Below are 12,753 nucleotides of genomic sequence, written 5' to 3' on the forward strand. Positions count from 1 at the left end.
GGGTGCATCACTTCACCCTCTTCTCTTCTCTTCTCACCCTGATGCTCCCATCACTCTGGAACAGGGCGGATCATGAGTCTGGATCTGGACTCATCAGACCGCATGACCTTCTTCCATTGGACAGTTCTTAAACCCAGTTTTAGTAGTTTCATTAATCTCCTTATATGTTTTCTTTGATTGATTCATTACAATAATTTGACGCTTCTGAAACAGATCAACATCTTTTCCACGACCACAGGATGTGTCTTCAGACATGGTTAAGAAATGAGAAGCTACTCACTGCATCAGTTAGCGTTAAATAACTTTATTTTTAATAATGATCCATGCAGTAATCATCCAAGGGGAGACTATTTGCTTAGTTAAATCCACTTTTTTTGTGGACGGGCGGTGGAGGTTGCACTATAATGTAAGTACTTTACACTTATATCCAGCATGTGTGCATATGAATTCACACTGTGTATGTAAGATAAAGAATACTTAGCCTTTATACGGCCACTTTATGCAGTATTATTAACAGTAACATTAGCAAAGTTTAGGTTCCACTGAGGTGATTGAAGTATTGTAAATGTCCCATTTTCCACCACTAGATGTCAACACGTGGTTGCTAACGTGAAAAATACAACCCGGAAGTTTTCGTTTATCACGTGACTTCAGTTCAGCCTGCATGTGGATGTGTTTATTCACGTTCAGCACGGTGTATTTCTCCTCTTTAAATGCTGACATTAGATATTAGAGCTGTAACGTGATGTGACGGAGTTTGTCTGGAGAATCATCCCTTGTTCGTTCAGTCAGCGTCAGTCGGAGCCGGCAGAGGGACAGAGACATGTCTGGGTTCAGTGCTGAGCTCATAGACTACCTGGAGGGTAAGATCAGCTTTGAGGAGTTTGACAGGAGGAGAGACGAGAGAAAGTCAAAGGTAAAATCACACGTTATAGTAAAATCTGGTATCTGGATCAGAGCTTGTACATCTGCTCAGCGACTGAGCTATGTTAGCTAGCTAGCTAGTTAGCTGTTAGCTAACACATGAATATGTGTATTGTTTACATTCTTATTCAGTGTCACTGTGTATCGTTATCTGGTTGTAATTATGTTTATTGACTTAATTAATGTCAACTAACATTAGGTTAACTAACATTAACTTTGTTCAGTTAACCTAAACCTCTCTTTCCTCCCTCAGGAGTCAGAGGTGTTAGCTGAGGATGAGGATGTGGAGGATGAAGCTCAGCCCTCCACCTCGGCGCAAATCCCTGTGAAGACCGGTAAAATCAAAGACACCACAGTACACTATAGCACAATATAATATGTTACCGTAACACTTTACAATCACAGGTCTGCTGTGGGGAACCAAAGAGACCTTCTACTTATCAAATCTACTGTACGTAATGAGAAAATACTACGTCATCAAACAGCTGATGTCATGTGGGTGCAGCCAACAGTTATTAGAAAACTATGATGAATCAGTTTCCTCTGATACCAAACTCAAAATCTTTTTGTTGTGCACAGTTAATCAGATACAATAAAACCTAACAACACAGGGCGACTTTTTCTGACACTGCTCTCTGTCCTTGTAGAAGAAGGAGTCAGCCCCGGAGTCCAACTCGCATTCGCCTCCATGCTGGGTGAAACACGAGAACTCAAGTCTTCTGGGGAGGAAGACGAAGAAGAGGACAGTTTGAGCTATGTTGATGATGAAGATGACGAGGACTACAAGGTGGGGGGGGAAAAGGAGGAGCCGGACAAGGAGCCTGCAGAGAAGAAACAGAGACGAGGGAGGAAAGGACAGAGGGGAGCCAGACAGAGGAAGAAGAAAGAGGAAGAACAAGAGGAAGAGGAAGATGTGACGGCTGGAGACGTGTTCGCGCTGGAAATGGAGCTGAACCGAGAAAATAAGAAGATGATGAAGGTGAGGAGGAGGAGGATGAAAATCATTGTCTGGGTGTTTTATTCCAGCTCTGAATGTGTGTCTGCTTGTGACTCTGTGTGTTTAGGAGAAGCGTCCTCACAGCAAGCTGCCCCGAGCGCTGAGAGGCCTGATGGGAGAAGCCAACATCCGCTACGCCAGAGGAGACAAAGAGGATGCCATCTTGATGTGTATGGAGATCATAAGACAGGGTATGGTTACTGTTCTAATAAATCTAAAAGTGATTCTAAAGTGATTATTATCCACATACATTGGAAACTTGGAATTAAAACCCACATTTGTTGTTCCTCCTCCTTCAGCTCCTCTAGCCTACGAGCCTTTCTCCACGTTGGCTATGATCTACGAGGACGATGGAGACGTGGAAAAAGCTGTGCAGTTTGGTCTGATCGCTGCCCACCTGAACCCGTCGGACTGTGAGGAGTGGATCAGACTCGCTGAAATGTCTCTGGAGCAGGACAACATCCGACAGGCCATCGTCTGCTATACAAAAGGTCAGTGTGACCGTTGCACCGTGCAGGTCAGTGGTGTCAAATCCTGGTCCTCAGGGGCCCCTGTTCAGTTTTTTTCCAACCATCCCTGGATCAGGATTTGACACTCCTGGTGTAGGTCATCCGTGTTGTGACGCACCTTCTTAAACTCACAAAGTGATTCCCTGAACTATTGTAACTTGTGAAAAGCATGTAAAAATCCCACTTTGCACGTCTTCACCTGTAAGATCAACTGTTGATTGACAGCCATCAAGTACGACCCCACCAACGTGCGCTACCTGTGGGAGCGCTCCAGCCTCCACATGCGTCTGGGGGAGCACAAGCAGTGCATGGACGGCTACCGCAAGATCCTGCTGCTGCTGCCGATGGAGGATGGAGAGCACTTCATGCAGCTCTCCAAGGACATGGCCAAGTACGGGACACACACAGTAACATGAAGAGACTGACGCAGCACTGGTTCTGTGTGTGTGTGTGTGTGTGTGTGTGTGTGTGTGTGTGTGTGTGTGTGTGTGTGTGTGTGTAGATACTGAATTAAGGCAGTACTCACTTAAACACGTGGTTGTTACTACATATATATATGTGTGTGTGTGTGTATCCTGTCCAGGAGTTACTATGAGAGTAATGATTTACCCTCAGCTCTGAGTGTCATCAAGGAAGCTCTGGAGCGACACCCCAACCTCGTCACTGACGACTTCCTCAACATGGCAGCTGAGCTTTACATCGCCAACCACCAGTACAACAAGACCCTGCAGGTACACTGTGTGCGTGTGAATCAGTCTTGCTTATGTTATTTAATGGGATAAATATATTTACTGTTGTGTGTGTGTGTGTGTGTGTGTGTGTGTGTGTGTGTGTGTGTGTGTGTGTGTGTTAGGTCTTGGCCCAGTTTGCAGGCATAGTTTTAGTCCGGGCTGAATCTAAATCCGACTTCACGGCTCCAAAACAAGTAGAGAACGTGTCAGAGAAGACGTCAGAGAAGCAGGAGACGTCTGTAGAGGAGGAAGCAGCAGAGCAGAACGGTAACTTGCTGTTTGTTGTTGTTGTTGAAGTGAAGATGAGTTCATCCCACTCCTGCAGTTTTAAGTTAATAAGAGGAAAAGTGAAATGGAGTGTGAGAGACGCTGCCACTGATGTTTTTGAAGCTCTCCGAGGCCCATATATTTTCACAAACTGAGTTAAATGGGTTAGCTAGCTATTTTGGGCTTAACTCGAGTTTTCTGATATGGACAAAGCTGGCCCACTTTAAAACAGGCTGCATCAAAAACTAGTTTTTATTTGGAGTAAGGGAAGTCACAAGAGGGAACTTTCTAACTTGCATCCTTGCAAAAGATTCAAATCCGATGCTACAGCAGCTACAACCCTGTTTAGATTTATGTTTCTGTGTGCGTGTTTCTTGTCACTTTGTAGGTAGATTTTATTATTATGTGATTATTGTTGTTGTTGAACGGTGTAATGAACCCACTCTTTTGAACTCAGTGTATTTTGGAGAAAAGCAAATAGTTGGGTTGAATTTAACAAACGAAATGATGAATAAGTAGTTTACTGGGACAAATGATGTGCATCAGTGATTGGTTGTTTGGTCCTCAAGTATCTAAACTGTGGCAAAAATGTGTTAGACGTGCCACTAGTCAGTAAAACGGCCTGAAAAGAGAGCAAGACGCTAAGGTGGCAGCAGCTGTGATGAGAGAATCGCTGTCAGAGAGGAGAGAGCCAGTAAGTGCAGCTGGTGTTAGTGTTTCACTGCTGCAGAAAATGAATATTGAACGTTTTTCAAAAATTCAGTATTGATATGAATCAAACCAGTGACATTTTTGGCAACACTAAAAATAAAAGGGAAACTAAAGGTAAAGCAGAAGAATATCAACATGATTCTTGTAACAATAGACACTTTCCATTTGTCATTGTCAGTATAGTTCAGAGGTCAAATCACAAAGGACCAGACTGGCTCTGTGAGTCAGCTTTCTTAAATGAGTCAGGGAGCCAGTCTGCAGAGAAGCGTTTGCTGTGAGACAAATGGAAAAACAACAGAACTGGAGTCACATGATTGTCAGAGGTCCACAGTGGTTTGTTGTGTTATTGTGGAAATGTAGCTCGGGCTAACAGTCTTCACACCTTAGCTGTGAATTCTCTCACAACTCCCGCGCTCCTCTTTCATCCTTCCTCCCCAAAGAACCTGCTGATATTTTTGGAACGTACAGTATTCATGCTGACTGTGAGTGTGTTCATGTGCGTCTAAATCCAGGAGAGATTAAGGATGTACAGGTACCAGACGCTGTCCCAGTGGACCTGAGGGCAAAGCTGATTGTCTGCCTCATACACCTGCATGTCTACAAGCCCCTAGAGGTAAACAGGAAGTCTTTCACAATAAGAGTAATGGGATGTATTACTGAGACTACTAACCCAAGAGTCCTTGTATTACCCACTCAGAGCCTGGTGTTGGCGCTAATGGAGCAGAGTCCAGAGGAGATCGGTGACTTGTACCTGGACATAGGTGAAGCCTACCTGGAAGTGGGAGAGTACGTGTCGGCTCTGCCTCTGCTCTCTGCCCTCGTCATATCTGACAAGTACAACCTGGCCGTCGTCTGGCTTCGACACGCAGGTGAGACCAACAATAAAGTGATTGATATCTAAAAATGCTTGAAGTTCTAACTGCGGCTTTAAAACACTTTTAGGTCAAACTGAAAATTGAATTCTTCTCACTTAGAAAACACTGTTACATAAAAACTCTCCTCTCTCTCTCTCTTCTTTTATCACTTCTCCAGAGTGTCTGAAGGCGCTGGGCCACATGGAGGCGGCAGCAGACAGCTACACTAAGGTGGTAGAGATGGCTCCGCAGCATCTGGAGGCCAGGCTGTCCCTGGCCACACTGCAGCAGCAGCTCGGCCGGCCTGAGTGTGCGCTCAAAGCCCTGGAGTCCATGTACGACAGCGACACACTGGCACAGGATTCATCAGCTGCACAAAAGGCAAGGGCCCCTGGGTTTCTGTATAGGTCAGCAGGACTCGACTTCTAGCATCTAGTTTTAAAGATACTATTAATACCATTCATGATATCACTGGATATCACGAGCTGATGGTTTCTCTGCTGAACTGCAGCATAGTCCATGCACAGAGCATGTGACCAGACGTCAGTGTAACATTCTGTGCAGTTAGCACCATTGCACTTACTGGGTATAATGACAAATGTCACTGACGGCAGCTTGTTTTGCTGTGATGAACATTAATCTGTGAGTAACTGGCTGGTCTGAAGTCAGAGATTGTTTGTAAGAGAAGATGCTCCACTCTGTTAAACCACTGAATGATAATAATGAGAACCAGTAGATCAGTTTGAGTTGAGTGTTAATGTTCTTGAACACTGTTCTGTGTCAGTAGGAATTAAAGCTGCTTCTGCATCGTTCCACGCTGCTGAAAACTCAGGGACAAATCCAGGACTATCTAGATGCTATGATCAGCATGATCTCCATGCTGCTGAAGGTAATACAAACACACTCATTCAGTGACGGTGAAAGGTCGAGGGAACCCATTATGTTAAAGAGAGTGGTCACAAATAGAGGTGTCTCTGTGTGTGTGTTCCAGGTGGCCATGCAGCGAGCTAAAGTGTGTGTACGCTTTGTAAACGTGTCGGGTGAAAATCACCTGAGGCTGGTGAAAGCCAAAGACATGCAGCCGGAGATTGCCGACCACGAAGCAGCTTATCTGGACAATACTGGTAAAGACAAAGATGTTATTTACACTTAGATACAGAAACCACACAGAACAGATGGATACATCATGAGAAGGAAAACAAACCGGTCTCTGAACCTCCACAGAGCCGGAGTGAAGTTGTCACAAGTTGTAAACCCCTCATCAGCAGTAAAAACACTGGAAATCAACATTTTTTACGTATCTAGATATAAATACCATCAAATAAAACCTGAAGTTCTGAACTTGAAGTGTGGATACTTGCTGATCTGGCTTATGTACAGAGCCTTCAGCTGGCACAAGCCGCCCAGAGCAGTTGGTGATTTTAACAGTTGCCATATGTGGAGGAAAGGCTGTTTGTTGCTCTCTTAAAGTCCCACATTCGAAGCTCTGCGTAGTTTTGAGAGCTGCGTATTTTTTGGAAACTCATTTTTTCAGGCTGATTTTCCATCGACCAGGCTGCAGTTGGTTATTCAGGGTGTTATCATGTGTGGGGGATAAAAACCTTTGACACGTTAATTTGGTGTCTGTTGTATCTGCTAAGCTGAAACTATCTTCACCACACACTGTACCTTTTTATAGCTGCTGTTAAGAGACTGATGGCGTCTCTGTGTCCCTGTGCTTAGGTAAAACCAACGTTCTGTCAAAGGAGGACTGGTGGCAGCTGCTGGTGAGCACAATAATGACGCTGTGTGACGTGCAGCGCTACGCGGAGGCCGAGCTGCTGGTGGACTCGGCCATGGAGTTCTACTCCTTCTATGACAACAAGCCCCGGAGGAAGGAACTGGAGTTCTTCGGCCTGTCTGCCACCATCCTGGACCACAACCACTACAAGGCCTATAACTACATCAGGTAGACTCCTGTGTAACGCTGGAGTATATGTCACAGCTGGTGAATCGTTTTTCTTTGTCGTCTAATCTAAATAATGTTCTGTCTGTGTTTCTCAAACAGATTAATGCTGATGGAAAATGTGGATCTGCCTCAGCTTTGGAATATTTTCAATCAGGTGTTCTCACTGCAACAAGTCAAAAAGGGGCACAGGGATTGTCTACATGTGTCTGTTTAGTGAACAAATGTTGTTAACTACTGTCTCTTATCTTCCTCAGCTGACTATATCCTCCCAGCACCAGCGTCACCATCGTTTCTGTCTGCGTCTGCTGTTAAAACATCCCGACAATCACGCCTTGTCTGTCCTGTGCGGACACAACGCCATGGTGTCTGGGAGCTTCAAACACGCAATGGGTACAAAACACTCACAGACCTGCACTGACCATGACATACTGCATTACTTTGATTGGAGATATTTGTTGTTTCCTGTTGAGACTCATGGATCAACATGTCTCCAAACCTCCTGTGTGTCTTCAGGCCAGTACGTTCAGGCGTTCCAGACTCACCCCAACAACCCACTCCACAGCCTGTGTGTGGGCCTCACCTTCTTCCACATGGCCTGTCAGAAGTATGTCGCCAGACGACACACGCTGGTGCTCCAGGTACAGAGTTTGTGTACGATGCACCCTCTTAAAGCTCTTTCACGAGATACCGTCGCCTGGTAATCGTCAACGTTAGCTGTCTGTGTGCTCTAAGGGTTTCTCCTTCCTGTGGCGGTACGTGGAGCTACGTGGAGTTTGCCAGGAGAGCATGTACAACCTGGGCCGAGCGCTACACCAGATGGGTCTCTCACATTTGGCAATACATTACTACCAGAAAGCACTTACATTACCTGCACAGACGCTAGAGGTGAATCCACACAACACATTCAGATGACGTAATGTGACAGTTTCTGGGAGCTAAACCTGCTGCATCACAGTTCAATTCAATTTAGAGTCAGAAACTTTCCCCTCAGCTTTATTTAGGACGCTGGCGAGTGAATGGATGTTTGTCCACATACCAGTTTCTGGTGCACAGAGGTCTGCTTTCTCTGTGTCCACCTCTCTGTCCATCCTTTCACTACTCATTCTCCCTGCAGGGTATTGCTGATGACCAGGTGGATCTGAAGAGGGAGATCGCCTTCAACCTGTCACTCATCTACCAGACCAGTGGGAACATGGAGATGGCTCGCCAGCTCATCAACACACACTGTATAGTTTAAAAAAAAATGCTCACGAAGCCGTTATCATCTTCATCACAAGGACTAAGAATGAATTATTCTTCAATAAACAAATACATGAGTGAATACATATTTTATTTAATAAATAAATAAAAAAACAACTATTAGTGCGTCTAATTGATCATTAAGAAACTACTGACTAACTTTTGAATGGTTCTATATTTATTTCTGGATTGTTGGATGAACACGATGGTTTTGTTATGTGACAGTTATTTGAAATTCAAGTAGTCGGTCTGTGTTTTAAACTAAACTTTTCTCCAGTGCCATGTCAACAGATGTCAGATTTTCTTTTGTACCATGTTCTTAGAATTAGATGAAATTAAATTAGACCAACTGTTTAGTAACAAACAACCCTGTGTTTCCCTTATTGTAAAAAATGTACAGTTTAAAGCTGCTGTAACTCATTTTGTAAAGACTGTTCTATTTTTGTTACGACACTGTTTCAGTCTAATACACTGACATATTTCTGAACCATAAAGTGATGTTTGGTTTTGCTTTGAACTCGTTCTTTGTTGGGATTTTTTTGTCTTTTTACAATGATGTGACAAAAAAGGTGGATGGACAGACTTAAGGGATTAAGGCGGTGGAATTATTTCCCAAATCCCTCCGACTCTCCCCTCTGTACCGTTTGCCTCCATCATCTTTCCTCTCTGGGTCACTACACTTCATGTAGGCCAGAGCATCTCAAGAATTTTAAGTCACAAATCCCCAAATAGACATGACCCCCCAACACACACACACACACACACACACACACACACACAGACTTGTGGGTGGGATTTTATCCCAGGATCCCTGCATCACTGTGTGCACATGAAACCAGTGGTTGAAGCACTAATCCTCGTCTGTTCTGTAATTGCAAGTAAATAAATCACATTGTAATGTCGCCAGCGACCTCTGGGAGCGCCTTCAGCGACCACTTCAAGACTTCTGAGCCTCGGTTTGGACACCGGTGAGCTACAGTAGGGCGGGGGGGGGGAGGGGAGACAACAGTTCTTCAGATGCTGAGCTCGGTCATCATGGAGTCCCACGGCCAGGCCTGGATTTCAGATGAAGTTTCAAAGCGCAGAGACGGATAGAGACTCGTCCCCGGGATGAGGACGCGCCCGCTCCTGCTTCTCTGCAGCCTGGACGACGATGGAAAACAAAGTGTGTGTGCAGCGGAAACTGGGAGGCGGATGTGAAGTGGTCCAGGCACATAAATAAGACATGAACGCGTCTTTCTGTCCAGCCTGGCAACACCTCGGAAAAGTCGAGGCACGCACGACGAGTGGGATTTAAACAAAGGCGAGAAACGGGAACAACAAGGAAGAGGTCGTTTCCTCACGGAGGAGTCGTCTGGAGCAGCTCGGCAGCCGATGGAGGGGCGATGGTGCCTGGGCGGGTGGAGGTCCGCCGACCGGGACTAAGCGACGTGCTTCGGGGGCTCGTTTGGCACCAACCGGGCTTCGTAAACGACGCTTAGATCGTCGTAGCAAAGGTGAGTGAGGTGGGATGATGTGGGATGATGTGGGATGATGTGTGGACCGGGTCGTGCTGAGCTCAGATACATGTTCCCAGACCTCCATCTGCCAGGTCCTGTGGAAACGAGCTGACGGAGCTTTAATGTGCTTCACTGGCAGCAACAGGGACAAATAAAGGCCTGAAAACAGCAAGCAGGTCTTTGTCCTGCAGCATCAGGTGCTGTGGTCAAAACGACAGGAAGAGGGATTTAAGCCTGCCTACACACACACACACACACACACACACACACACACACACACCGTTAATAATGTGAGTTTAGATCAGAGCTGCACAATCAGATCAATGCCAGGATGACAGCACAGCATCTCCTACTTCCTCCCTAATAGCTTCATGTAGGATGTGACCCTGACTGGAATCTGGATATAATCTACTACATAGGCTGAGGTCCTGCTTATAATCTCATCGATTACAGGCCATCTGTGGGCTCCTGGGTGTGTTTGGATGTGATCTGTGGCTAACAGATGTGTTTGTCAGTGAGAGCTGGTACGAGTAAGCACACACCTAAGTTTGTAAGTGATGGATTTCCCTCTGGCATTCCTTCATCTTCCTGCTGCTGGTACATCAGTTATCCTTTTCCCTTCCTAATGGCATGAGAGGCGTCCTGCTTGGGGAAGGACACATTAGCAGGGCTCTACAGTCCCATACAAATGAGACTCTCAAGTATGTTAAGCCTACTTTGTACTACTAGACAGATTGCACTGATGTTTTCTAACCATTTCCCCTCGAATTAAAGCATTTGTCAGATTTTCTCTTGGATAAACCACGACTGACAACCTAATGTGTGATTCAAGATAAACTAGCTACTGAAATATATATTTATGTTCAGTTTTCAGTTTGTGGCTACAAGTGATTCATTCCCCATCTCTGATGTAAGACACTGTAGTTTCATTTCCTGTGTCCATTCATGACCACAGGATGTGACTAATCTATATTTAAAGGCACAGTAATCAGTGTTGGACCTCCATAAAGTTCAGGAACTCATACCATACAAATAAAAATAGATTCAGTGCAGCTAAGACTCATGCTGGGTCATGCTCCAACAGTAATTATGAAAATATAATGCAACCCTTGCAAATCGAAGCTGCACCTGATTTCTAAATACCACACCCCCAGTTTATAACACAGGTCAATGAAGATTACCCTGATGACATCACTAGGGTTATTGTCTCAGACTTCGACATTTTTATTTACAATTGTAACATGAACAATTGAATGCTCAGAATTCCTAATAATTATTGATTATTGGTTGAATTCATTGATTTCAGTTGACAAACGTCAACATCACTAGTCACATTAGTCTACAGTAACTTCGACTGATACAAATCTGGAGAGAGGAAATGGTAGGAACTGATTTCCTTAAGTATATGTCAACATTTATTATCATAAGAAGTTATAAAAAATAAAATATTAACATAAGATTTCCCTTAATGTCCAAGTGTTCTCTTTTCACTGTGAGCTTAGCTGGTGGAGCACAGTGAGCTCTGTCACATTAGATTGGGCACATTGGTCTACATGAGGTTAGAAGTACAAGAATGCCCTGAAATAAGAAAACACACGCACACACTGGCACAGAGGAATGTGAAGGGTGTGTTGGGGACGGGAAGCTGTCGCCTGTGATGGGACCGCCTCATTGTTCTCCACTCATGCCACAGCTATTTCAGGCCCGTGTGTGTCCTTCTGAGGTCGAATGGACATAGTTAAGTCTGAAATGATGACATGTTCAAATAAGCTCTGGTGGTAGCAAATGAGCTCTAACTAATCAAACAGAGTTCTATTCTCTTGAACTTTAAGTGAAATTAACCAATTAAAATCAAAAATCAAAGTTGGAGTTCTTTTAAAATAAACTCCGGGTCGGGAATAGTTTCAGAAGAAATGTAATGTGTTGATGATATGATGTCATGATGAAGCTATTACTTTCCTGTGGGATACTGTAAATGCCTAAAACTTCCTGCCTAAACTCCACCCATGAAGTTCAGGCAGGAAGTTTATGAGTAAAAAGTCCATGTGGAAACTGTGAAAGGCCCGAGAATGAGGTCAGGGTAAGGGTTGGGATATGATGGTTAGGGTGGGAGGCTAGGGAAAGGATTTTATCCATGAGTTTCTGTGTTCTGATAGCATAGCGCCAGTGTTTCCCTCCCGACGAACAAAGATACAGTCTGTAATTGGGGTCCAATGCGACCTTCTTCAGAGAGGAATTGGACCAAAAATGCATCTACATACACCTGATCATACTGTATTGACCTGTGTGAGCTATAACAAGCTCCTATATAAGCTCATATACAGTATATGTTCCTTCTAACAGACCACTTTTCATTATAAGGGAGCTGTGACTTAATTAAATGGAATGATCTCTGCAGTAGAATAAGGAGTATTTATCTTTTTCCTAAGAGTCAGTATCAAAAACATGGGTTGTTTTAATTCGTTATCAGTTCCCATCAAACACTGATCCTTTACTTTGACTCTGCTGTTGCACTTAACCTAACCAGAAAGTCTCTACTTGTCCTCCTCTCCTCTTCTTCAAGGATGGGAGGGATGACACATAAGAATGGAAGTTATATTTTGTTTTTAAATTGTTGCTTTGTCCAACAAAGTCTCCCTCTGACGCGTAACCAGTAGGGGTTTAACAGCTCTGAATCTGAGGCTGTCTGAAACTGTGGTGGGTTATTTAGGTACATGTAGGTAGATCAGATCAGGTCACATCGCCTCAGTATCAACAGATACCAGATAATAAAAGATGGGACTAGAACATTATCATTGGAGAGAAACAAATGTTGGAGTTATGAACAGGAATATTGGGAATATAATGTTAGCAAATTTACATTTAACTCAATCTATCTCACTTCTTTGATAAGGACTTAATTATTTAAACTAGAATAATCTAACATGTACCTACTTCTAGTGAAGCGGTGAGCATCAGCTGAGGGAAATGAGACTGTTAAGTGTGTGAGAGTGAGCAGACAAAGGATTATGAGCCTGAGGCAGTAGACTTGAGTTTCCAACTAGGCCTCTAAGCAGGTTGCCATCACACCTTGC

General features: G+C 44.2%; 1 protein-coding gene across 2 annotated transcripts; it reads left to right on the forward strand.

Moving 5' to 3' along the window:
• Positions 1-649: 649 nt before the first annotated feature.
• gtf3c3 (general transcription factor IIIC, polypeptide 3) lies at positions 650-8,667 on the forward strand. 2 transcript variants are annotated; one of them, XM_026361906.1, is made up of 19 exons: positions 650-916; positions 1,178-1,259; positions 1,572-1,903; positions 1,989-2,112; positions 2,221-2,412; positions 2,656-2,821; positions 3,014-3,161; positions 3,284-3,428; positions 4,652-4,752; positions 4,837-5,008; positions 5,172-5,374; positions 5,781-5,882; positions 5,985-6,117; positions 6,716-6,941; positions 7,041-7,095; positions 7,196-7,331; positions 7,455-7,579; positions 7,674-7,826; positions 8,056-8,667. In XM_026361906.1, exons 1-19 carry the CDS (start codon positions 824-826, stop codon positions 8,176-8,178), a joined length of 2,811 nt encoding a protein of 936 aa, XP_026217691.1. In that variant the 5' UTR covers positions 650-823; the 3' UTR covers positions 8,179-8,667. The 2 variants fall into 2 exon arrangements, with proteins under 2 accessions (XP_026217691.1, XP_026217692.1); XM_026361907.1 differs by having other exon boundaries at positions 650-863.
• Positions 8,668-12,753: the final 4,086 nt, after the last annotated feature.

The sequence above is a fragment of the Anabas testudineus genome, chromosome 2, assembly GCF_900324465.2.
Source record: "Anabas testudineus chromosome 2, fAnaTes1.2, whole genome shotgun sequence".
In the NCBI taxonomy this organism is placed as follows: Eukaryota; Metazoa; Chordata; class Actinopteri; order Anabantiformes; family Anabantidae; genus Anabas; species Anabas testudineus.

What these genes read in the sequence shown, in the direction of transcription:
- gtf3c3 (XM_026361906.1), top strand. Translation starts at nt 824, where the DNA reads ATGTCTGGGTTCAGTGCTGAGCTCATAGACTACCTGGAGGGTAAGATC. An exon ending in AGTACAACAAGACCCTGCAG is followed by an intron (nt 3,162 to 3,283) that starts GTACACTGTGTG and finishes TGTGTGTGTTAG; the next exon opens with GTCTTGGCCCAGTTTGCAGG. An exon ending in AAGGCCTATAACTACATCAG is followed by an intron (nt 6,942 to 7,040) that starts GTAGACTCCTGT and finishes TTTCTCAAACAG; the next exon opens with ATTAATGCTGATGGAAAATG.